At 44.7% G+C, this 24,808-nt stretch overlaps 1 protein-coding gene across 2 annotated transcripts in view; it reads right to left on the bottom strand.

Moving 5' to 3' along the window:
* Window positions 1–24,808, bottom strand: part of LOC146833285 (biogenesis of lysosome-related organelles complex 1 subunit 1) — a 122,652-nt gene that overhangs the window by 61,475 nt on the left and 36,369 nt on the right. The window contains exons 2-3 of one of the 2 annotated variants that reach the window (XM_085600991.1): window positions 23,467–23,539; window positions 13,786–13,869 (exon numbers count right to left, since the gene is read on the bottom strand). In XM_085600991.1, coding sequence (XP_085457117.1) covers window positions 13,786–13,869; window positions 23,467–23,539 — 157 coding nt within the window. The remainder of the gene's footprint in view (window positions 1–13,785; window positions 13,870–23,466; window positions 23,540–24,808) is intronic. The other variant, XM_085600993.1, reaches the window with a different exon arrangement.

Genomic DNA, 24,808 nt, shown 5'->3' with positions numbered 1-24,808 from the left:
CTTATCAGCCCCATCATCTCTCCAACAATGTGCCCTGTCCATGCTGACCAGTGATCTTTCCAAAATCAAAGAGCCATTTTGAAGTGCACAAGAGAACCGGTCTCTCTCTTACTCTAGAGTGGGTTTCCAAAACAGTTCTCAGGAATGCAGGCAATTCACAAATCTGTTTGAAGCAGTTCCTTCACCTCTTTCCAAAGCCTTGGGTTTCACAAACAAACACACAAACACACACACACACACACACACACACACGCCCGCCCACCCACACACACACACACACACACACACACACACAAAATACAAACATGATGTAGGTGATGGGCAAGTTAAATACACAACAGCGAAACTTTACACAACAGTATGCTCCACTTCGATGACACTGGTAAAAAGGTCAGTTCCCTCTACTGAACACTATTACTAAAACCATATGCTGCCATCACTTTGCTTGAGCCAATTAACTCTTGATAAGGCCAATAATCCAGTACCACTAGCAGGGTATGATTTGTGTGAGCACCTCCCGTTCTACAAAGACTGCAATCAGTGAGACAGGCCTAACTCATGGCACGCCCACATGACCCATGCTTGCCCATGAGCGAAAATCAGTAGCAAGGATCTAGGCATCATTGCAGCTGGGGCACTTAAGGCAGGGGCAATCATCCATCACCATGCAGGGGACCTTTCCATCCCAATAGCAGCTATGCACATTTTGTTTCCTAAACACTCACAAGGAAAATGGCTAGGAGGAGTTCAAAATGACCACAAGGATGTTCAGTGATTGCAGTTACCTACATGTGGCCCAGCTCTTTCAAAGGCTCTACCTTCTCAGCTGTGGACGGGGACTGGACTATGATCAAGTGGCCCCCGTCAGAGTTCAAAGGGCAGCACATAGAGCACCGGCAGGGCAGACTACCTCATACAAAAAGACAGACAGCATTGGCATAGCAAAATTCACCTGGTTCCAAAAGCCCTACTCCACCCGTGGGGGCAGATCAAGAAGTATGGACAGGTGATGGCAGTCATCAATTCATTCACACACAGAAGAGCACGAGTAGGGCAAGCTTCTTCCTACGCAGTATATGCAGTACAGAGAAAGCAAGCTTCCTCTGGCCATGTAAGCCTGGGTCACAATGTAGCAGTTCGCAGGACATGTTGTTTGGGGTAAAGGATAACAAGTTTTAATATATAAACTGTTCTCTGGTTAAGCAGGCCTAATCCTCTACAGCACAAAACCTTGAGCTACCAGTTTACAGTACCAGAATATGGATTTATGAAAGCGGATTGTCTACCACTTTTAAAGGTTTACACCCAGACATGTTGTTCAAACTTTTAAATCTGACTCATAATGAAAAGACATTACTCTAAGAAAAACAAGCATTGGCATAGCCAATAGGTCTCGCCTTTGGGACCTTATAAGCGTTTAGCCATGCAACAGTTGCATAACTAAATGCTTATAAGGTCCCAAAAGCGAGACCTATTGGCTATGCAAAGCGGCCGCGAAAGTGAAAGTAATTGCGGTAAAGCGCGGCGCGCGCGCCTGCGCACATGCACTGTAGCTCTAGGCTGGCCTGGTAGCACTTTTTGGAGCCCTCTCAATAAGTCTCGCCAGACCAGCGCATGCGCTGGGTCAGGCGAGACCTAAAAAGGAGTAAGCACAGCTTTTGGTTACAGTATAAAAACACATACACGTTTGCAAAATGTAATAATTTGAGGCCATTTCTAATGCTTTCTGATTATATCCAAATACATGAACTTGCAGACTGGCAATTGTTTGCTTCAAAAATAAAATGTACATAAAAAAATGAAGCTTGAAAAAAATGTTTTGCTAAACTACTGCACAACTCTACATACTATTTCACTAAGGTATTATTTAGTAAAAGGTATTTGTGTGAGCCAATATTTTAAAAAAAGAATAAAAATGGGACAATCTTATCATAGCTCTGCTACAAGGAGAATACCGCTCCAATTTATGACCTGACTGTATGGCACTAAAAGGAATAAGCAGATTTTTTTACAGGACAAGTAGATTTCTGAAGCATGCCATCCGTTGGACAAGTAGATGGGTAATACAATTCTACACTGCTGAAGACGCGTTGATTGTGTGAAAACCCAATTTTGGTACCCCCCTCCTCTCCACAGTTTGATGGGGCCAATTTGACAAAAGTATAAATAATAGTGTAATGGATTTTTTCCAGCAAAACCTCCACGTCCCTAGATATGAAGGTGTACAGCATGGACAGGTCAAGCTTCCATATGCAAGAAAAGCAACATTCAGACAGAGAGCAGGGCAGGCTTCACTCACAAGGTAAATGCTGCACAGGGCAGGTATAGCAGAGCATCAGGCTTTTTCTCCAGATGTTGTTGTAGGTAGGTCACATGGTCTCTGGCGTAAGAGGCCTTTAAGTAGTTCAGAACCAGAAGAAGAAGAAGTAGCTCTACTATAAACGCAAAGCACAGGGAGGAGCAGTTCAGAGCCTAGTAGAGTGTCATTCCATCATTTCAGGGAAAAGCGGCTCATCTGTGCCTGTGGTAGCGTGCAAATCCTTCAGCACTGGAAAGAGAACCTCTGAGCTCAGGTGTACTCTGTATCTTATCCCATATAGGGAGGAGCACCCCCGACCTCAGAGGTAGAGTGTACTCTCCTAGAACTGGAAAGGGAAACTCCTCTCCTCTGAGCTCAGGGGACACTGTGCCACTCCTCTAGCACTGGTAAGACAAGCTCTTGAAACTCGAGGCTTGGATGCAGTCTCGTAACATGAAGTAGAGGCTCAACTAACCTTATGGGTACTGTATACCAAATTACAGCCTCTAAGTGCCAGGGTCCACCTAAGAGGGATAGATAAACAGCTCTGGAAAAGAGACAGCCCTCATGAATGTTCATGTGGGTTACTGAGGTGCGGCCCACACCATGCAATTGTTACAGGTAGCCATGTAGAATGCAAGTTCACCAGTGGTGGGAGGAATACCTCCTTGGCCTCAAAAGTAGAGTGCACACTCCCAGCATGGGAAAAGGCAGATCCTCTAAGGTCACACTCAATAAAAGGCTTTGAAGCGCAATTCTTATCCCTAGGTTAAAAGATGAGTCTTTCTCCAGAGGGTCCCATGTGAAGCTCTGTAGCACATTGACTGCAAAGATTTAAAGCATCAAGTAGCATTTAAATGAAGTGAAAAAGAAATTTATAAAGCGCAAAAATATTCACCCAAGGGTGTCAAGGCGCTAGCTCATCAGACAAAAGAAACAGATTTTTACCACATCAGATTAAAAAGCCACATTTTTAATGCCTTTCTGAAGGCAAACAGATGAGTTTCTTCTTTTAGCCTTAGTGGAAGTGAGTTCCAAAGGGTAGTACCGACCAGGAAGCTTCTTCCACCCCAGGAACACTTTTTAAACCTGGGAACTACCAGGTTATGAGCATAGGCTGAGTGGAGTTGGCGGGTCGGAATAGAAGGCTGCAGATTTTGTTTAAAAAAGGCAGATCCTATGTCGTGAACAGCTTTAAAAGCTATGCAGAGGGCCTTAAATTCGATCCGTCTCTTCACCGGCAACCAGTGTAGCTCTTTAAGGGTCCTAGAGACAGATTTATGTTTTGGAACATTCAACAGCAGACGTGCTGCTGCTTTCTGCACAATCTGCAACTTGGTCAAACATTTCTTCCGAAGATTGAGAAAAAGGCCACTACAATACTCGGCCTTGGATAAAACAAGAGCAGACACCACTAATGTCTGCAGGTTAGCGGGGATAAAAAGGAAGAAGCCTTCTAAGTAATTTTAAAATGTAGAAGGATGCCGAGGTAACCTGGTTCGCATGACCCTCGAAAGAAAGCATGGAATCATACGTGACACCTAAGTTCTTTACTCTATTCACTGGATTTGGTAAAGAGCCCATCTCCGAAGCCCACAATGCAGGAGACCAGAAGTTCGTGTGGCTGCCAAAAAGAAGAACTTCGGTCTTACCGGAGTTTAATTTCAGACAGTTTGCTGCCATCCAGTCCCCGACTTGACGAAGAAAGGTGTGGAACTGTGCTGCCGTGTCTGATGGTGAACCGGTCACTGAAACCACAATCTGAGTATCATCGACATAAGAGATAGCCGAGAAACCCAGTGATCGGTTCAACCTTGCCAATGGAGCAACAAATATTAAAAAGAGTGGGGCTCAGCGAAGAGCCCTGGGGCACTCCACAGGGCAATGTGAAAAAGGTGACTTAAAATCTGACAGAGCCACAAACTGTTCCCGATCTGACAGGAAAGACCTGAGCAAGGCAAAAGCTTTCCCCTTAATGTCAATCCTATCTAGAACTTCCAGTAACTTTTGATGATTCACAGTATCAAAAGCGGCCGAGAGGTCAAGCAGCCTAAGTGCTGCGCTACATCCCACATCAACTGTCCGCCTGAAATCAATGCAACTCAGTACTATGCTGCTTTCTAAAACCAAACTGAGTGGTATCCAGAAATAATGTTTTTCAATGTAGTCCGATAGAACACCATTCATGGATTTTTCAACCATTTTTGCAGGTAAGGGGAGTCTTGAGATAGGGTGGTTATTACTAGGATCTGCCCCATCAAGGTTTGCCTTCTTTAAGAGGGAAAGAACCAATGTCAATTTCCAATTAGTGGGTAAGATACCAGTTCAGAAGAGAGGTGAAAACATGGTTGTTCCCAAGATAAGATCGACCACAGACCATGAGACAGAACCCATAATAACTCTTCTACTAGTATAATCACGGTCAAGAGCTAAAGAACAGTTCTGAGCAATGCATCAGGCCAAGAGGACAGGCACAGGTACTAAACCCAAATTGCGGCACTCCACCCAACATAATATCGCAATAATCTCAACATAGGAATGGAAGATAACTTCAGTTTCCAATTAAAACTAGAACTACCCGCTGCTACCCTGCACCTGAAGACCTATAACCCACCTAATTACGTATAGGACTGTAAGCATAGGCATCACCTCCTAACTTGAACATAGTAAACTATGCCTACCCTATCTTCCATCTCTAACCACAATATGAAGGGCAGTTGCTCTGGCCTTTATGACGACCCTTCCAGGGTCAATTAGATATCATCCATATCACCATATGAAGTCATAGACCATTTCATAACCTTGTCCTTCATGGTCAACTGTCAGGCACAGTAGGTAAGGAAAGCCCTGTGGAGCTTTGACAGCAACTGGGTGGCACTGATATAGTCTACAACAGCCTGCTTAATCTCTAATAATACCCAAACATAGTTGTCAAGGCCAAAGATGTGCAACAAATTGCTGCCAACCAGTGGACTCTAACGCAGTCGACCCTGCAGGGCCCAACTGATGGCATACTTAGAGCACCGACATCCTATAGTGAAAACAGGGGACAATAACAGTCCATCTTCACAAATCTCTTCCATTGACATCTCCTAATTGCAATCACATAATGGAGGACTGAAATACGCTGTGCAGATTTTTGACCCCCCCCAACTCCTTATCAACACCTGTTACTTCTCATAGATCATAGCTACTTGAGACCCTCGCAAGTGAGTAGTTGCGCTTTACCAGCCCTGATTGATTGATATTGGACTACCTCCTGCCACAGACAGCATAGAAAATCAGATTGCGAACATAAAAGATACCCTACCAATAAAATAAGGGGCATGTAGAGCTAATTGGATCTGCCAGCATCGCACATTATAAAAACACAGGTCTATCTCTCGTGGTTCCTCACGCTGCCAAGCACTGCGTCCCTTAACACGATAAACACACATCGGTGGTCATCATGCTGGACATACAAATACTTCCCCACATTGGCTGAAAGCAAAGACAACCTGCCTAGTCAAGCGCTCCAGCACCGCACACAGGGGTAGTACTTTCCATATAATAAAATACAGTACAAAGTAGACCCTTCACAGGGATCCTTCAACTGTGCTCCAAAGCCTATTCAGGCCAGGCACAGGTTATCAGAGAAGGCATGTTTGTCAGAGACACAGCCTAGCCACTGATCTTTAGAAGACTATCTTTGCATGTAGCTACCCCTATTCATGCCCTGCAACTCCTTTCCTTGTCCTTCATGATAGATATATATATATATTATCTACTGGCGGTCGCCAGTAGATAGTTATAGTTAGGACCGTGTTTCCATAGGAAATCTGAAAATTCTATTTTGAATAACTTTGGCGCCGGTTGACGAATCCTCGCGAATTTTTCAAAGTAGGTGGGGCGCTCCGCTCCGCTCCTACCCTGAAAGTCTCGGGGTGATTAGTCAAGCGGGGGCCGAGAAAAAAGGGGGGTCCCAAAACGCGTTTTCCCCATGCATTTTTCCATAGGGACCTTTAGTCCAAGGTACAGCCCGAACGGCTGAACACAATTACTTGAAATTTGGCAGAGAGGTAGTCCTCAGGTCAGGGATGTGCCTTTTGAATATCTGGAGTCAATCTGTTCAGTAGTTCCTGAGAAAACTTCAGTTAAAAGTACATATATATCTATAGGCGCGCACCGTGCGCGCACCGTGCGCGCACCCTTGCGTGCGCGAGCGTAATTCTGATTGGTTGTTACATGCCAGTCAACGTTCGAATCGGTCTAAATCAGGAAGTGTCGGCCGCCATTTTGTTTGTTTTCAGTGCGAGAGTGGAAAAGGAAGGTGGCGAACGTGAAAAGGGGGCAGGGTAGAGAGTTCCTGACCCCCTAGCCTTGGTCAGGGGGTCCCTGAAGGACCCCGAAGGCAGAAAAAAACAATAAAACATTTTTTTTTTTTAAATCGTGGAGGTGCGCGCACGGTGAAAAACCATAAAGAAAAGAAAAAAAAATACGTAGTTTATTGAAAAATAAGTATATAAAAAAAATTATAATACATACATAACTTAACATTTAAAAAAACGTACAAATTCACTGAAAAAACCATAGGTTTCACACACGTTATAGTTAGGAATTAGCATTTAAAAAACCTTGCAAATTCACTTAACAAACCATAGGTTTCACACATGTTATAGTTAGGTGGATATTTCACTCGTAAAAAAACAATGAAATTCCCCCGTTATAGTTAGTTGATATAACTACAACTCGCGCGACCGCCACTCTATCACAAGGATGATGTCATGAGTGATGCCACTGACCATGTCATGAATGAATGTAATATGTGACGTCATGAGCAGAGGATTGCGGGCGCGCGAGTTATAGTTATCTCAATTAACTATAACGGGGGAATTTCATTGTTTTTTTACGAGTGAAATATCCACCTAACTATAACATGTGTGAAACCTATGGTTTTTTAAGTGAATATATATATATATATATATATATATATATATATATATATATATATATTCACTTAAAAAACCATAGTTTTCACACACGTTATAGTTAGGAATTAGCATTTAAAGAACCTTGCAAATTCACTAAAAAAAACCATAGGTTTCACACGTTATAGTTAGCTGGACATTTCACTCGTAAAAAAAAACATTGAAATTCCCCCGTTATAGTTAGTTCAGCTAAATATAACTCGCGCAACCGCAATCCACTGCTGATGACGTCACATATTACATCACTGTATTCACTAAGATACTGTTAATAAGTCAGTTATACAATTAATTTTACAAAAAAAAATCCATTTAGACACTTATTTACCCATGTATTCTTGCATTAACCTTTAGATATACATATATAAAAAAGATTTATTTTTCAGAAAGACACATTCACTGGATGATGCCATCAGTGATGTCATTTGAGACGTCATGAGTGATGTCACTGACCATGTCATGAGTGATGCAATATGTGACGTCATCAGCAGTGGATTGCGGTCGCGCGAGTTATATTTAGCTGAACTAACTATAACGGGGGAATTTCAATGGTTTTTTACAAGTGAAATGTCCAGCTAACTATAACATGTGTGAAACCTATGTTTCTTTTAGTGAATTTGCAAGGTTTTTTAAATGCTAATTCCTAACTATAACGTGTGTGAAACCTATGGTTTTTAAGTGAATATAGATATATATAGATACATTTTAATGCCGGCTCATGCATGAAGGAGCCAAGTGCTCCTTCCATGGGCAGCTCAAATGGCACTTCCTCTGGTGTGATCTTGATAAGAGCAAAATCACGATCCGCTGTTCATAACATCATGTTAAAACATGCGTTAACACCCTCATAATGACGCCCATTTTAGGAATACTCTAGCAAAAGCTAAGCAGTATGCAACATAGCAGAGACTACTTCCTGGTGGATGGCTGGTTAGAACAGAACCCCCTGGTGATAGTTAAAATCACAACCAAGCAAAGAAGGTAGCTGTTCCTTCTGTACGCACAATTACTTCACTTCTGTTCGGCATGCCTGCTTTCTGCCAGCTTGCTTAGCGTTTGCTCTTACAGCGGATGCCATGTTGCCTGAGAAGGATTTCCAATAAGAAAACCAGTACAAGAATTGGACAAAAAAGCAGTTATGGAAAATGTATCCTCCTTGCACCAGATTAGATTGAGGCACTACCGGATATCTACAAGGAGCCGGGCTACATGAGGACGTCCCAAGCCTAGGGCGGAAAAAGCGAGAAGCTCTGGACCGACAAAGGGGATGTTACTCCAGCTCCAAACACAATGACAGCTGGAACACCGAAGGTTACGCAGGCAGCCAAGAATAGCCCAAGCAACAAGGAATGCTCTGTTAAAAAAAACAAAAAGCCATTGTGACAAGTATAAACAATCTAATGAGCAAGGCCCAGTGACAAGGCTTTGGGACTGCGAGGATCTTGGCCCGTCACAAACCCAAGGGCAGGAAGTTCCTGCTGTGGTTCCTGTTCCACTAGAGCTCAAGAAGTAGGGGACAACCAATAGAAATGATCAAAAGCCGAAGACGGACGAACTGCACCTGGGAAAAGTGCAGGCCTGCATGTTGTTGGTGGTCCTCCCTCCACCAGGGAGCCATTTCAACAAGTATTGACAAAGCTAATAGGTCTTGCCAAAGCCCAGAAGCTCTGCAGCATGGCTAAAGAATATATTTAATAAACAAAACTAAAAAAACGTAGACGCATCATTTTGGAAGCGTGCGCACCTACAAAATTACACGGAGGCTTTAGTTACTGATAAGAGTTGGATTGGAAACTAAAAAGAAAAAAAAACGCCAGGGAGAGGCACAGAAGCAAAATGGGGGGTGCTGGTTTGAGGGGAAGAAAAACTGGGGACAAGGGTGAGCAGGAAGTAACAGTGGTAGAGAAACATGGACGCGGGGCACAGAATCACCCAGAAAGACAAAGCAACACGAGAAGGGGAGCACAGAAGCACACAGCAAGGCAGAGCAACACAGAGATGGTGATGGAAGGTACAGGGTTGTCACCACACTCCACGTCATTACCTGGTCCTGGACTTTTCACCTGCAATTGATTGCCGGGATGTGTGCTAACCTAATTAGGTTAATGGAAGCAAAACAAGAATAAACACACAGATTCATTACGTTGCCACACAAAAGCCCAGGACTGGAAACAGTGCCCTTGATGACATGGAATGAAGTGGTGCCCTAAGAAAAGATCTATTGGATCAACCTGCAGCCTGCATGAAGTGATAATTGTAAAAAACAGAAGAGGTTCTGTGAATCAGCAGAGAGGAAGTTTTGTATTAGGGCAGAACTCTATGTCGCTGCCATTCTTTAAGTCTCGGGGTAGGCTCTATGTTTAAGTAAGAAGCCCGTTTCTGAAAATCATAAGACTTTTCATTGGATCCCTTGGAAAGTCAATTTGGAAAAACTGGCTTTGGCTAGCAAGAGGTGAATTCAAACGAGAAGAGATTCCTAACCAACTCCTTAAATGGGGAAAACAGGATGCTGCTAGGGTCTGCAGGACAAAAGGGATCATGGCCACAGGACTGTCCCTCTACAGGGAGTCACAATATTTTAAACACGCAGCCCTTGAGCAAGAGGGCCATTCAAATGAAAGAAATACTTACTAAACGCAAACATATGCCTGGTAGGCATTTTGGCTCTAGGAGAGGGAGAGAAGAAAAAAAAACGAAATAATAGTGTCTTATAGACTATTCAGAACTGATCGTAACAGGAAAGACAGAGTTGTACTAATGTTTAGACAAAAGATCATTTTTTTACTTTCTTGCCAGAGGTTCCATCATCCACAATTGTTTGGAGGGCAATTGGTTGCCGTTTCCATGCCTTAGAGACTTGAACTGGGAAAGCCAAAAAAGAACGAACAACAACTTTCCTTCTAGTCGGATTAAAATAATCAAAACAAAATGGTGAACAATGGCCCTGACCTCCATGGCAGACTGCAAAGCATGCCCAGGAGTATATTTGGTAACGTGGGATATGAGAGCAGGGGCACCAGAACAGTTTATCGATTTATGGACCATAAAGCTATAAAGAAAATTAAAAAGATACCCTTCGCTTAACTGGAAACCATTGCAATTTACGCCCAATTTAACAATGTACTCAAGTATACTCAAGACATAATTGTAATATTCTGGATCAGTTGATGCCTGAACAACTTTTTTCAGACAGGCCAAGATAGCAGGCATTGACAAACTTTGCTGGAAATGGATGGAGTAACTATCATTGCCCAAAGCTCAGACAGGACCACTTCGACTTTTCTTGTGGAGTATATTTGGTAGGAACAGGAAGACACCACAGCATTAATTTGTGTCGCCAAGGGCAAGCTTTTGTCAATTTTAAGGTCTACGTTTTTTAACACGTTGACCGGATTAGGTGGAGACCCCATGTTTACAGGCCAGAAGCAGTCATACCAATAAGAAAATTCCTGTTGTGTCTATGATGGATTTTAACACATTTTTACTCATTCACGTTTGGATAGTAGCAAGACAGGGCTTAAGAAATTGCTAAATTTCTTCAGTAGGACACTTGAAGCGAAACAGAAGAGGAGTGTCAGCAGCATATGCCAAACATTCCAGGGAAAAGGAACTAACAGAAGGTTCAAAAGTCGAACATAAATATTAAACAAAATTGGGGCCAATGAGGCTCCCGGGGCACTCTGAATTTCACCTGAGTGACTTTGGAATAGAGTAATTTCGACTTGTGAAAAATGAAGAGAACCAAGCAAGGGCAGACCCTCAAAGGCCTATCTCTGCGAAATGATGATCATGATAGCATGATTGACTGTAGCAAACTCTGTGGGGAGATCCAAGTGGCTGTCCACCAACCATGATACAGCTTAATTTATTCAATATGCAGACCACAGCAGTTTTGGTGCCCATCTGAAATCGAAAATCCAGTTTGAGCCACATACAGTACACTAATTTGTTGTAAGTGGTGTTGAAAGCCACTTAGCAAGATACATCTCCCCTCTTTTTTTTTTTCTTTTTTTTAACACCAAAGGGAGGAGGGATATAAGCCTTTAACTGGACTCCAACAAGGGGTCCAAATTGGATTAGTTTGGATAAACTCTCTTTCAATTTTTGTGGAACCTGGACAGATGCAAAAAAATTGTTCATAAAGACTGTTTGCAAAATTCAGACAGAACAAGTATCAGAAGATCCAAACTTAAGACTTTAGTATTTGGATTGTGTTGTCCTCATGAATGACACAGATATGGTCTACTTTAGAGGCTCTTGCATTCTTAAGAACACATCTTACGATTCAAAGATTATTAAATCTTACCACACACCTAAGTGGGGACAAGATTGATTTATGGGAAACTGTGGATTTTTAGAAATCGTAAGATCCCAATCCTACAACACACTGTATCTGCCACCAACTGGAAAACCGATGGCACGCCACCAATAGCCCCGCAAACAGAGCAGCCCTCAAAACAGCCCTCAGCAACAACCACAGGCACATTAAGGAAGCGAACAAAGCAACCATCGCCACCAGCATCGACTCCGTGGCAAACCACACAAAGGAACTCTTCAGAATAGTAAAAGAATTATCCAACCCAACAGCCATAGAGAGCATGATTCACCGCTCCCAAGACCTCTGCGACACACCCTCAGACAGATCACTCACATCTTCAATTTCAACCTCCAACCCGCCATCCTCTACACCAACGACCTCAACCAACCAGCGAATGTCAGTTAAAATCATTACCACCTGGTCCCCGCCCACCGCCCTGACTACCTCAGACATGTCCTCCATCCACTCCGGGGGGCCCACGGACCCCCGCCCCACCCCCTCTACAACCTCGCAATTAACCCAACCAGCATGCAACTCGCCAGCATCCTCAAGACCTCCATCACAACAGCATCCTTCCCAGACAGATGGAAACACGCAGGCGTCAGACTACTTCTAAAGAAAGCCTCCATCTACCCCAGTGAACTAAAAATTATTATCCGATCACCCTGCTCCCCCCACCTGGCCAATGTACTGGAGAAAGTCATCAACCAGCAGCTCATAAAACTATGTATTGGACACCTCACAATCAAGATTCCGTGCCAACCACAGCACTGAGACCATGCTAATTGTCACCACAGACATCAGAACCACTCTTAAACCGCAGGGAAAAACTGTGGCCATGATTCTCCTTGACCTCTCTGTGGCGTTCAACACAGTCTCCCACAACACCCTCATCAGACTCTACAACAAAGGCATACAACAAGATGCCCTCAAGTGGATTGCCACCTTCCTTACAGGACGCAAAGAGCATCCAACCGCCTCTCTTCACCTCCACACCCAAAGACATCATATGTGGTGTACCAAAAGCACCATCCCTCAGCCCCACCCTGTTCAACTTCTACATGACCCCCCTCACAGACATCGGCAGATCCCACAGACTCAACATAATCTACTATGCAGACAACACCCAACTGATCCTCTCGCTCACCGATGACCCCTCCAACGCCAAAACCAACTTCTGCAACAATATGACCTACGTAGCCAAATGGATGAGAGACAACTGCCTCCAACTCAACTCCGACAAAACTGAAGTACTGATCTTCAGGAGGAACACCTCTGCATGGGACCACAACTGGTGGGATGTAGAACTCTGACCTACACCCACAACGACCGACCATGTATGCAACTTCAGCATCATCCTCGACAGCAAACTGACCATGACAAGTCAACGCAGTCGCCTCCTCCTGCTTCCACAAACTATGCATGCTCTGCAGAATCTTCAGATGGATCTCATCCAACACCAGATAGACAGTCACCCAGGCCCTCATCTACTACTATGACTACATCTGGAGGCCACATATAGAGTTTTCTGCCGGATTCTCAAGGTCACATCTGGAGTATCATGTCTAGTTCTTGGGTCCTCTTCTGGAACGCGATGCTCAATTCTGGAGATCACATATGAAAAATGATGTGTTGTGCTGTAGGCCACATCTGAAGAACTGTGTCCATCTCTAGAAGAGTAAAGGGAAACTACCGACAGTTCAGAGATGGGTGACCAGATCAAGGGTTTGAACCACAAGACCTGTGAGGCAAGACCCAAGAAATGTTAAATATGCGTTCGGTCATACCAAACTAAATGCACCCAATCGCAGAAGCTAATCAGGGTCGGGTCTGGTTAGTACTTGGATGGGAGAAATGTTATATCGGTTTTACACTTATGCATGGAGACTAAAGATTATAAAGTGCAACATTTTCTGCACTAGAACCACAGTTCACAAGAGGAGCCTGAGGAGTAAGGACACTGGGAATAATTATAATTACCATTTGTAGCATGCTTTCATCGAAGCATTTTACACAGAACAGACCGAGCTGAGGGAGAGCAGAACATGCTCAAATATTTGTGATCCTTTATGCCTAATGTGGACACCCCGGCAGGAATTCTTTGCCCCCCTCCTAACTAACACGTCACACTGCTGCCATTTTGTTTTCTTGGCTGATAACGAAACAAAATAGAGCAACTGGGAACGTTTGAAGATGGCACTTACCTGCCTTTTGTGGCAGGTAGCATTGCAGCGCCTCTGGTTAGAATTTTTGCTGAATCTCTACCCGATGTCCGACTTTCCAAAACGCTACAGTCCAAGGCAGCGGCAGAGGGGAGAGAGAAAAAGAGAAAGAAGGAAGTTTGAAAAAATGGCCACATACTGTACAGGAGACTGCAACCCCACTACCTGACTATGCCCACCGTGACAGCAGAACCCTAAAATGCAACTGCTGCCACTCACCACCGATACCGTAGGAAGCCTACTCTACCACAAAGTACTGGGAGGCATAACCAAGCCACCAAACTGTGCCACTGAAACACGTTAAAGTAATATTAAAGTTAGAAGGAAGAAGCTAAAAATGAAGGAGTGTGCTCTCTGCCACCTTGACTCTGCACCCACACTCATGACCCCTGGAATTATATCACAGGGGAGCACCAAATTATGCAGAAGTGTTGACTAAATGATGCTGCAAGAAAAGAGAAATGTTTTGATAGCATTACTTCATTATTTTGTCATTTATACACATGGTAATACTGTCCAGGCAAAGATTTCACCTCATTAGTTCCAGTTTGACAACCAAATACAGAAATAAGCAACTGAAAGAGGACTACTTAACTATTGCAAAGGCCCTTTCACTGGACGCGAACCCATGTTGCCACGTTTTTAGTAACTTTTGATCCGTTTGAGCTGAATACAATTTGTTGTTTTTAAAATCTGCAGATTAGGTGGACTGTGTGGCAAATCCATAATGTGGGAAGAAGCTGCAGCCACAGAATCGCGTAAATCCAGTAACCCTGCCCATACCTTACCAGGGGTATCACATACGACATCAGTGATGCCCTGAGAAAAGCTAATTAACTGAAAGACCTCTCTGCACCCACACACCTCTCCCACCCCTGCGTATACCTACTATTTTAGAGAAGCTCTGCACCAAAGCTTAAGTGTCCAGCCTATTAGTGAGGATGCACTATAGAAGAACCACATAACTAGAAAAGTATATTTTCAGACTTCAGTAACATGATCTGCACCTTCTGCGTTGTATAAATTCAAGTATTCACTTGTCACTGGAAGCACTGACAAGTACTTTGAGCTTAAAGCGGGATTGGTGCCTACTACCCGTCAAGCGTGTATAAGCCAAGCAGAGGAAGCTGAGATGGAGCAGAGAAAAGGCCCTGCTTGAGAGTAGTGTGTCATCATCAATATATGCGGAGACAAACTAGGCCCAGCCCCTTCTCAATGGGTTTAGTGCCAGTGCTTGTCCATATGCACAAGAACTGACCGACAGACCAAGTAAATTCTGACAGGGGTGGCATTGCCCCCGCAGGAACTCTAAGCAAGCTGTGCCAGCGTTGGTATGGTCCAGAATAAGAAGTGCTTCATATTATTGCCAACAATTCTTCGAAAACTTGGACTGAGCTGGCGGAACTGACTCCCCACCCGGACGGAATCAAATCCCCTCTGTACGGCTCATATACATAACCGATGCCGCTGGTGACTAGCAAGATACAACCACTAGCGTAGCAAGGAGGCCCTGCTGGAAAGCACGGAAATGACCCCTTTGACTGCTTTTGGGGTAGTAAAGTATGTCAATTATCATCAGGGCCAGCCCTAAATCGGATTGACTGGAACAGCGCCATGGGCAGAAAGAAAACAGGAGGTTTGTTGTGGGTTAGGTCAAGGGGGGGGGAATTGGGGTGTGACAGCAGGAAGTGGTAGGAAGATAGGACGAGGGCAGGGGATTGATGTGTTGCTAACAATTGAGCGGAGGTACATTAAGGGCTGTCTTTAACTGGACCCCATTGAAACCAAGTGGGATGGACGAGTTGCTGTTTGAATGACATTAAGTCAGGCAGCTCTCTGCTGATTCCCTCTGAATACTGACGTCCCTGGTATGGGCTCAGCCTGCCCAATGCCAACCCTGATTATCATGGTTCAATTGGCCCTTGTGCCACTGCACTTGGAGCGCCAATGGTAGCTATGACTCCGGATACAAGAGCCCAGAGTGTGCTCGGGTTCAGGTCATCATGGATGGATGCACTAACCATCCTTTATTCGCCTATCCCCACCCCACATCCACCTGGTAGCAGATGCTACTCAATCTTTAAAGACTGCTTAACAGTTTAACAATAAACCCCCAGATGCCTCCGCCGTCCATGTACGTATAGCACATACTAAATCCCTGAATGCGGAAATGATGATGCCCCCGCCACCTCATCTGCTCAGTAAGGTAGGTATGGGCCCAGACAAATAGCAAAGTGTTTCAACAACACCCCTCTTCAAAAGGGCATTATCTCCTAGCTGCCAACTGTCCCCAGCTCCAAAAGCAAGGTACAATTTGTGCAGGATCAAGTGTGGCCTTCTGTAGTAACTGTCTTTACTGTGGCCAAGGAAAAAATAATTATTGGGAATTTGATGTAGCGACTCCCTCAAGTGGCTCGAGATGCACTTTACATTCTTTTGAAGAGAACATTGTTCTAAGGCAGCGGTCTTCAAACATTGTAATGCCGGGTCACCCAGTTAAAAATAGGCCCCCTCCCCTAGAATTTCTTACAATAATGTTATTAAATTTACAATGTTTAAATTTTTCTACACAAATTTAAACATTGCAGTTAAGTTCTGTTACCCTTCTTAAAAATGCATTAAAATACACGATTGCCACACATACTATTCTGGTCAGCCAGGCCTTACTAAAATGTAAAAGTTTTCACAGTGTGGTTATCAGTAATGGTGGGATCGGGAGGTTTACCGAATATTTGGAGTCCCTTCCCTTTGGACACCCACTCCCAGCCAGTATAAAAAAAATGACAAAAGGTGTTAATGATGGCCCATTAGAGAGTGGGCCATCTTGAAGACATCTGTTCCAAGGTTATTCTAGTCATAGCCACAGACCCTTGTTCCAGACCAATGATCTACACAATGCTTAGTTCTGCTACCCCAAGGTTATTCCCAGAGACCCCCCCAAGTGGCAAACACATTTTCTCATAATTATTCTATAAAGCTGGAAGCTTAGAACATACTTAATACGTCAAATACTGCAGTTCTGTTCAGTAATACCGTTTCAAACTGCAAATACATGATTGCCAGCCTTCTCTCAGCAGACAGGGTTCCCTAATTTGTTAAAGTATCCACGGTGTGATTCTTTATCAGAAATTGGGGAAGGGACTTTGTGGTTTATTCATTCTTCCCCCACCTCTCCCACTTTGGCTAACCACTGACATTACTGATGGCCCATTCCATGGCTGGCACACTGCCATTTTGTTTTCGGTCACTAAAAACACAGCGTTGAATTCAGCATGGTGTTTTTCTTCGACCCCAGTGGTATAATAAATGCTCCTCTTGGCCACAGTCTGGCGCCCCCTCCTCCCCGGAGAGCAACTAAAGCTCCACACCCAAAGGCCCATCCCACGGTTTGAAGACCTCTGTTCTAGATGGCTGCAGCATGGGAACATGCAGAACTGCTGGCAGCATTTATGCGCCTGAGGAAATGTAATCACTGTCTGCTACAGACGTCACGTGTAATGTGTAATTTCTCGGGTCTCTCCACCACACCCTTATGATAGAAACAATGCACCTTCTCTGATTTCTCCAAATATCTGTGGAAATGGCACCTCCTGAACAAAATGATCAAAGATATGGATAGATCTACCTATCAGAACTGAATCCAACACTCCAGAGGCTGCCTCCAGAGCTAAAAACAGTACTGCAATGAGACTCTAGCACTGCAGTGCTCCAGAGGTAGCTTCCAGAGTTGAAGACAATGCTCCAGATGTAACCAACTGAACACAACACTCCAGATGGGAACTCCAGAGTTAAAAACAACACTACTGGTGAGGCCTCCAGAACTGGCCGCAATACCACAGAAGAAGTTTCTAGAGCTGGATATACCACTCTATAAATAAACAACTTAATCCTCCAGACATGGCATCCACAGACGGACACAGTGCATAGATGTGATCTCCAGAGCTACACAGTACATGAAATGCGGCCTAAAATGCTGGATACAACGTGAGGTCTCACCTGTGATGAACGGTAGAAGCATAACCTACCTTTCACAGTGGCTTGTACCTCTCCCTGTGTACACCTTCTGCCTTTCAACACCTGAGTCCCACTGCAAACCTTCTAAACTTACTAGCCTGTATTGCCAGTCTGCTGTTCTTTACCTTCTTAAAGCTTTTAAAACACTTTTTCAAAACAGTTGGCAACCTGTTTCAGATTAATTATGGGGTTCCCCAGAAACTCCAGGACTGTACACAAGAACCACCCCTTGCTGCCAACCTAAGCAATGACCAATCCAATTAGTCTGGCTTTGGCAAGTTGGTGCTATGCAAATCTTTGCAAACAAATGCCACAAAAATAAAACATAAAAAAAATAAAAAGAACATTCGCTGTCAAAATGTGGAAGCTTCAACTTTAATTTTTTTTTTTTTTTTTTAAGGAACAAACAATAACTGAATATAATTTTAACAGAAACGCCAGAATGGTTCCTGGCATGAAGGTGTGCTTGGAACAGAAAACCTTTTTGTTTTAAAGCACATTACCTGAAAATAAGATATTTATTGCCTCAAAGAAAATATACTATTGGCGGCATTGAATTACTATAATCTGAACACATGGTTTCAACACACATGGATGACTTAATAGAAAAATACAAAAAATATAAATAATTAAAAGAACGAAAAAAAGCCTATGAACAATAAAGTACTGTCCCGCCAGGCACTGAAGTGTATCTTTTTTAGCAAGAATAAGGGCAAATCTCCATAAAAAATGCTGTCATTCAGTGCAGGACAGCCAACGGATAAAGCAGGCTGGCCCATTTACCTATGCTATGGTAGCTAGTCTACAAATGTGCACTATTTATGGCTATTAATTACATATGGCTGGAAACCGCTAAAGCAGACTTAGAAAGCAGTACCAATGAAATCAGGACCGCTGACTGCGGACATTCTAGGAAAAAGCCCTAAATGCAGGGCTCCAAGTAAACATTTTTTTAAATCATTAGAAGAAAGTTAGTATACTTGACTGCGTACATAAAAATGCATTTTTATTGGCAAGTGAAACAATGAGGACAAACTATGAAAAGACCCAAAATTCAAATAAGTATATGCTATTAGTGGATAGGCCTACAGAAGTTTGCAAAAAGCAAAGTAGCAACGTACTGAAGAAAGGATATTTTTTTATTTTTAGGGGGAAAAAAAACACAGCTCCTTGCTTTTGAACACATGCAAACAGCAAAGTAGTATGCTGCTAATTTTTAGGCTCTAAAATACACACTGAACAGTTCGATAGAGGCCACCCTTTACCCATGGATAGGGTTTGTTAGACTTGGCATCTTTTGGCGTGTTTCCCCTGAGTTTTTGCTTTCTGACCTCCCAGTTGTTGATCTATTTTTGCTGGTGTAACGTTTCTGCGCACTTTTCGCACTGCTGATCAGTGGTAAAGTGCTGGTGCTCCTGTGGTAAATTGTGTTATGATTGGATGTTTGACTTACTCGTCAGTCCCCAGTAAAGGGCACTGGCGGGGGCCGGGGCTTGCGAGTCAACCGCTACTCGTGGGCCTGCGGCATGGATTGTGCCACCCATGTACATAGCCCGAAAAAGGTTTAAGTGAATAAAGTTTGGTATGCCTGAACTCAGCGTCTAAAGATGCAGCCTTTGGTGAGGGTGTCCTTTTCATTCGGAGTTCATAAAGGCCACTTCTAGAAAGTGGGTATTATTTTGCTTGGTCATCCTGTGTGCCTCTGCTGGAATGTGGATTGCCTGTCTGGGTTTTGGGCGACAGATGACTTGAAGCAGGGTGTCTCCCGATAGTCTAGGTAGGTCAGGAAACGGCTAACTAGACCTGGGTATCGATTGGAGGGAGGAGGAGACTTCCTTGCACCTCAAAGGACCTGGTCTGCCTCAGACAAAGCCGTCTCCACCTCCTGCCAGGAATTCACGCCAGAGAAGGCCCAACTGGTTCTGGCCGGTCACAGACACCCTCTGCCTGGAAGATCAACGGAGTTTTATGTACATATACTGGGGCCCAGACCACTGAAGTTTAGAAACTCATCTGGATCAAGAAGTCTGCCAAGAAGAAGAGCCGGAGAAGCTGCTAGAAGGAACCACTGCTTTGCTGCGTGCTTTGCTGGGCTGATCTGCAGTGGCTGCTTCTGTCTTGGGTAGTGAAAGGCCTGGACTTTCTGCAACCGCTTTGGTGAGACTCTCCAAGGGCTCAAAGTAGAGCTTGCCCCCTGTTCACAAAGTCTCAGGAACAGCAAAGACTTCAAGTTTTTCGACCCGGCGACTGTGTGTTTTGTACTGAAACCCGAAGAACCCCAATTCGACGACGTCTACGACGCCACGGTCGACTCCGTGTCCTGAAGGCACCGCAGAGGGCACCGCAACCACGGTCTCACTGACGCCTGTTGACGCCGCCACTGAGCCGCTGCTTGCACCGTGACCTGTGGGACCCGCACTCCGCTCCGCCTCACTTCACGCTGAAGTTCTGGCACCGCAGAGAGCACCACCGCACCGCGACCCTGGTCTCACAGACGATGCCTGTTGACGCCACCACCGTGCCGCTGCTCGCACCTCAACCTGTGGGCACCGCACTCCGCACCGCCTTGCTTCACGAGGACGCCCTGGGCCTTCCTGACGCCACCACTTCCCGCTGAACTTGACGCCGCTGCTTGCACCGTGGTTCGGGGGCACCGCTTGTAAGTTACACGACGCACCGCCCTCATCCCACACCGCAGCTTCGGCCCATTGAGGCCGGTGTCATCGACTCCAGTTCGTCAGCCGACGACAGCGCTTCAGCAAAGACGACGCCGCTGCTTGCACCACGACCCTGGTCTCACCGACGATGCCATCTGACACCGCCACCGAGCCGCTGCTCGCACCGTGACCTGGGGGCACAACACCCCGCACCGCTTCGCACCGCAGCACCCGACACCTGTTGGCGCCAGGGCTCCGGATCCCATCAGAGAGGAACTCGACCTGCAACGCAAGTGACTTCAAGGGCCCCATCGCCCTACATCTCTGAAAGGTACTGTTTGCGGGTCTTCCCGACACCGTAGCTGGCCTGCAACACCGCGGTCAGCCAGAACTGTTTTGGATTTGTGTGTTCACGACGCCATGGTAGCCCGGACAGGGCTATCCACACAAGGAACTCTTTTTAAATCAGCGTATTTTTGAACTGTGAACTTTTAAGTATAGTATTGTGGATTTTCGTAGTTCTTGGTCTTGTTTTATTATATAAAAATATTGGATATTTTTCTAAACTGGTGTGGTGTCCTTTTGTAGTGCGTACACTGAATTACTGTCAGTTATGTGCAAATGCTTTACACACTGCCTCTAAGATAATCCGGGCTGCTCGTGCCAAGCTACCAAGGGGGTGAGCAGGCGTTATTTTAAACTTGTAACTCCCTTATCTTGACTAGAGTGGTGATTTTTGCCTGGCTTTGGCCCACGCCCTAGCCTACCACAAATCCCATTTCTAACAGGGTTACCACCTTGTTTATGAAAAAGAACACCATTTGTTCATATTTTGCAATTTTACAACAGCCAGGAACAGGGAGGTGAAAAATAATGTGTAAAATTGTCAGAATTATTTTCTAGCATGGAAATTATTTCTCTGTGTGCTCTAATAATTATTCTGAAACGATTTAGATACCCCTCGCATACTTGTAAATGATTTAGTAATGTACTTGCTGTTTTCGGTTGGTGTTTCTGAAGGGTAAAAACATAGGATTTCACTTTTTTCTTAATATTTTTACTGGCCAGGACATAAAAATTCAGGCCAGGTGGGTAAACAAAATAGCTAGGTTGCAACCCTACCCATAAGCAATGTGTCGACCAACACTTTTTACTCCTTCCTCGTACTCAAACAACATTTTAGCCTACTTCATGCAAAACAGGGAATAGAGGTGGGTCGCTGCGTCCAGCCAAACACCTCGGACCACACACTGATATACTTCGATGACCAATGGCTGTCCCCACCATTATAGAGGTACATGCAAGTGCTTTAATACAGCTCTCCAACCTCACCCATCAAACACCAAGAACTTGGACCGACAATTCCCTGATGTTGCGATTCTCACCTGAAATAGCAACATACCTGTTCGAACTACTGATTGTGTATCTTCACAGTGTGAAGAAACTAATGTCCGTTACAGCATCCACAGAACAGTTTGTAAAATCACCCCCTAGGCTACCAATTGGGGGAACTCGGGGGCAGAGTGGACGATATGTCAATAGAAGACTGTGTGCTATACACATGCCAATAACTTACATTTTGAGAATAAGTGTGCCAATCTTGTTTAAACCCAGTGCTGGTTGTGTAGGATTCAGCATGTGTCAATCTAATCCAGTATTCTTAATTGTGTCATACTTAGATAGTCCTATGCATTATGGTATTTTTGTTTTTACATATATGACCAAGAATTTATTGATTATTTATTATCAAATATGGATACCGTTTCGCAATGGTTTAGAACATTCCGTGGCTCCGAAGACCCTTGCTAATTTTAATTGCTCTAGTAGGCCCGGAAGTCGTGTTATTCTAGGTTGTATACATATAAATTTCCAAGAAACGCAGCCTCGCTTTCAAATGTGGCAGAGGGAAGTAGGATTTCATGGGAATAATGAGTCCCGTGTTGTCTGTACGAATGATAAGTTCACCTCAAGAACGCCTTGCTCTTCCTTGGGGAGAAGATCCTGCCATCTGCTTATTAGATACGCTTTTGCAGAACGTGTCAAGTTTCTGTTATGTGGATAGGTTCCATGGACCTGCACTGAGAGGAAATATATTATATAAAAAGTTAATGTATTTTAGCATTATACTCCAACTGACCCTTTTCCAGAGAGCGCGCTGGTCAGTTGACAGGACAAGGGTCTTTAATTCTTTTACTGTGCTGCTTGCTATTTTGCATTTAACGCTAGCTGGACTTCCTTGAGTGTTGCGTTTTTTATGTTTCAATAATGTCTATTAAAGTTTTCGCATAGCGGGATGATCTGGTGGTCTGCTCCCCAGCGCAGCTAGATCGAGGTTTTGGCTGTTGCAGTCAGGACATTATGGAGGATGTAGAATTTTTCTCACAATTCGATTTAAACTTTTCACCGAGTTCCAGATTCAGTTCAAGCTTGGAATATTTAAACTTCCTTATTTTTAAGAATTTTGGGTGAGACAGAAGAATGGCATCACTCTACTGACATGTAAAAGGTTTATGTAGAAGGCATGCAGTGTAGAGTACACGTTTTAAGTTAGTAGCGACAAACTTGATAGCGTGGCTTGGTGTATATAGACGAGGCCTGTCGTGGCCTACATCTGGTTATGCTAGGGTGCAGCTTAGAGAGCACCCACAACCCTGTTTAGATCACACTGCACTGATGTGCCTTGGTTTGCCAAGACAAGGATGGCTGCCTAAGCCTGGCAACACGGTGCTGTTCTGTGGAGCGCTGAGTGCACAAGTAACTGTTGAGGCTCTGGGTTCTCACAAGCAGAGCTGGGCCGGTCCTCGTTTGGGGAGCTGTGATATTCAATGCAGAACAGAGTACACACACAGCACAGTTGGACTCCATAACCTTCGATATCTGTGTATAGAAAGACCTATCCGCCTATGTCTGGTGAGAAGCTAGTCTTCTATGCACACACGCAAACCTGTCCGACCCTCCCATTTAGAGAGAAGGGGTGCTGTCTGCTGCTTACCCCACATTCAGGTGATCCACCAGGGCTTCTGTCAAACATGTCGCTGCAGCAATCGCCTCCTTTCGTCTCTTTTCTGAAAACAGAAGAAAAATTCAGCACAGTTGACACTTTAGAGCAGGAGAAAAGACAATTACAATAAGCAGTGGACTAAAGGCAGCTATAAGCTTTCAGACCCTCACCGTGCCCGCTGGACACAGCCACATCAACACCATGCTCTCTTACCTGCCCTTAGCCTTCTATCACCACCTAACATACAACCTGTTCTACTAATTACAGCCCTCGAACTGCACAATGCCCCATCACCAGAACCGTGCCCTTACACCACCCCGTGAGTCCTTTACGTGCACCCTGCTCTAGAGTCATACAGTGTCCTCCGACCTGCATCGAGTCCCTTCTTTGCACTATGCCATCTGACCTGCATCATGCACCCTTTGATTTGCACCAGGCCCTTTGACTTGCACGGTTCCCCCAGGGCAGTGCCATGCTCTATTATCTTATCTGCGTCCAGTCAGCACGATGCCCTCCTAGCTGCACTCTGTGCACCCGCTATCCTCCATAGTGTTGGTTCGTTTCTTGCTCTTTGCGTTCAGACCTGCATTGTGCCTCCCCTGATCTGCAGCAGACCCAAGGTACTTGCATCATTGCCTACAATCTGAACAACGCTCTGTAAATGTTAACTGATCAGCACTGTTACAAGTGTATCTTCCTCTCTGAGCCCCCTGAAGACCTGCACAATTCTCCCTTACCAAATGACTTGCAGGAGGTCCTTACAGTACCCCCCAAACATGAACTTTCACCATCTAGTATACCCATGGCCATCCAAGCTAACCCATGCCCCCCTATCCACCTGACCAAGCTCTGCAGCAACCTATGGGGCATCTATCATGTTGTGATCTGTCCCATGTCCTCTAAGCTCCCCCTGATCTTCGCCAGGTCCTCATCCACATCCATCCCTTGGATCACCACAATAAGCAGTGCATCCTTGGATCTGCCAGCATGCTTTCCAAGACTATCCGTAATGTGCAAGGGATTTAATCCATGCCCTCTACTACCAAATACTCTGGAGAGTGCCCTTTACCTGCACCTCCCCTCAGAGGTGCATCATGTCCTCTGGTCACCTGGTTATCTGTACGGTTACTGTGACACCGAGAGTAGGAAATGGGAGGTGGTGAAGGAAACACAGTACACTCTTCTTGATCAAAACTAAAAGACCAAAAACACTGCTGTAACCCTTCCTTCAGTCTTGTATATGGTCAAGAACTGGAGGGGCTTGAAACACAGACATGCGTTTTTTCTATACCCATGTCTGTGGAAAGAGTGTTCCTTGGCGTGGCCAATATGT

The sequence above is a fragment of the Triturus cristatus genome, chromosome 4_2 (assembly GCF_964204655.1).
Source record: "Triturus cristatus chromosome 4_2, aTriCri1.1, whole genome shotgun sequence".
NCBI lineage: Eukaryota > Metazoa > Chordata > Amphibia > Caudata > Salamandridae > Triturus > Triturus cristatus.
Note: the sequence above shows the minus strand (reverse complement) of the source record. Positions and strands in the feature narration are given on the sequence as shown.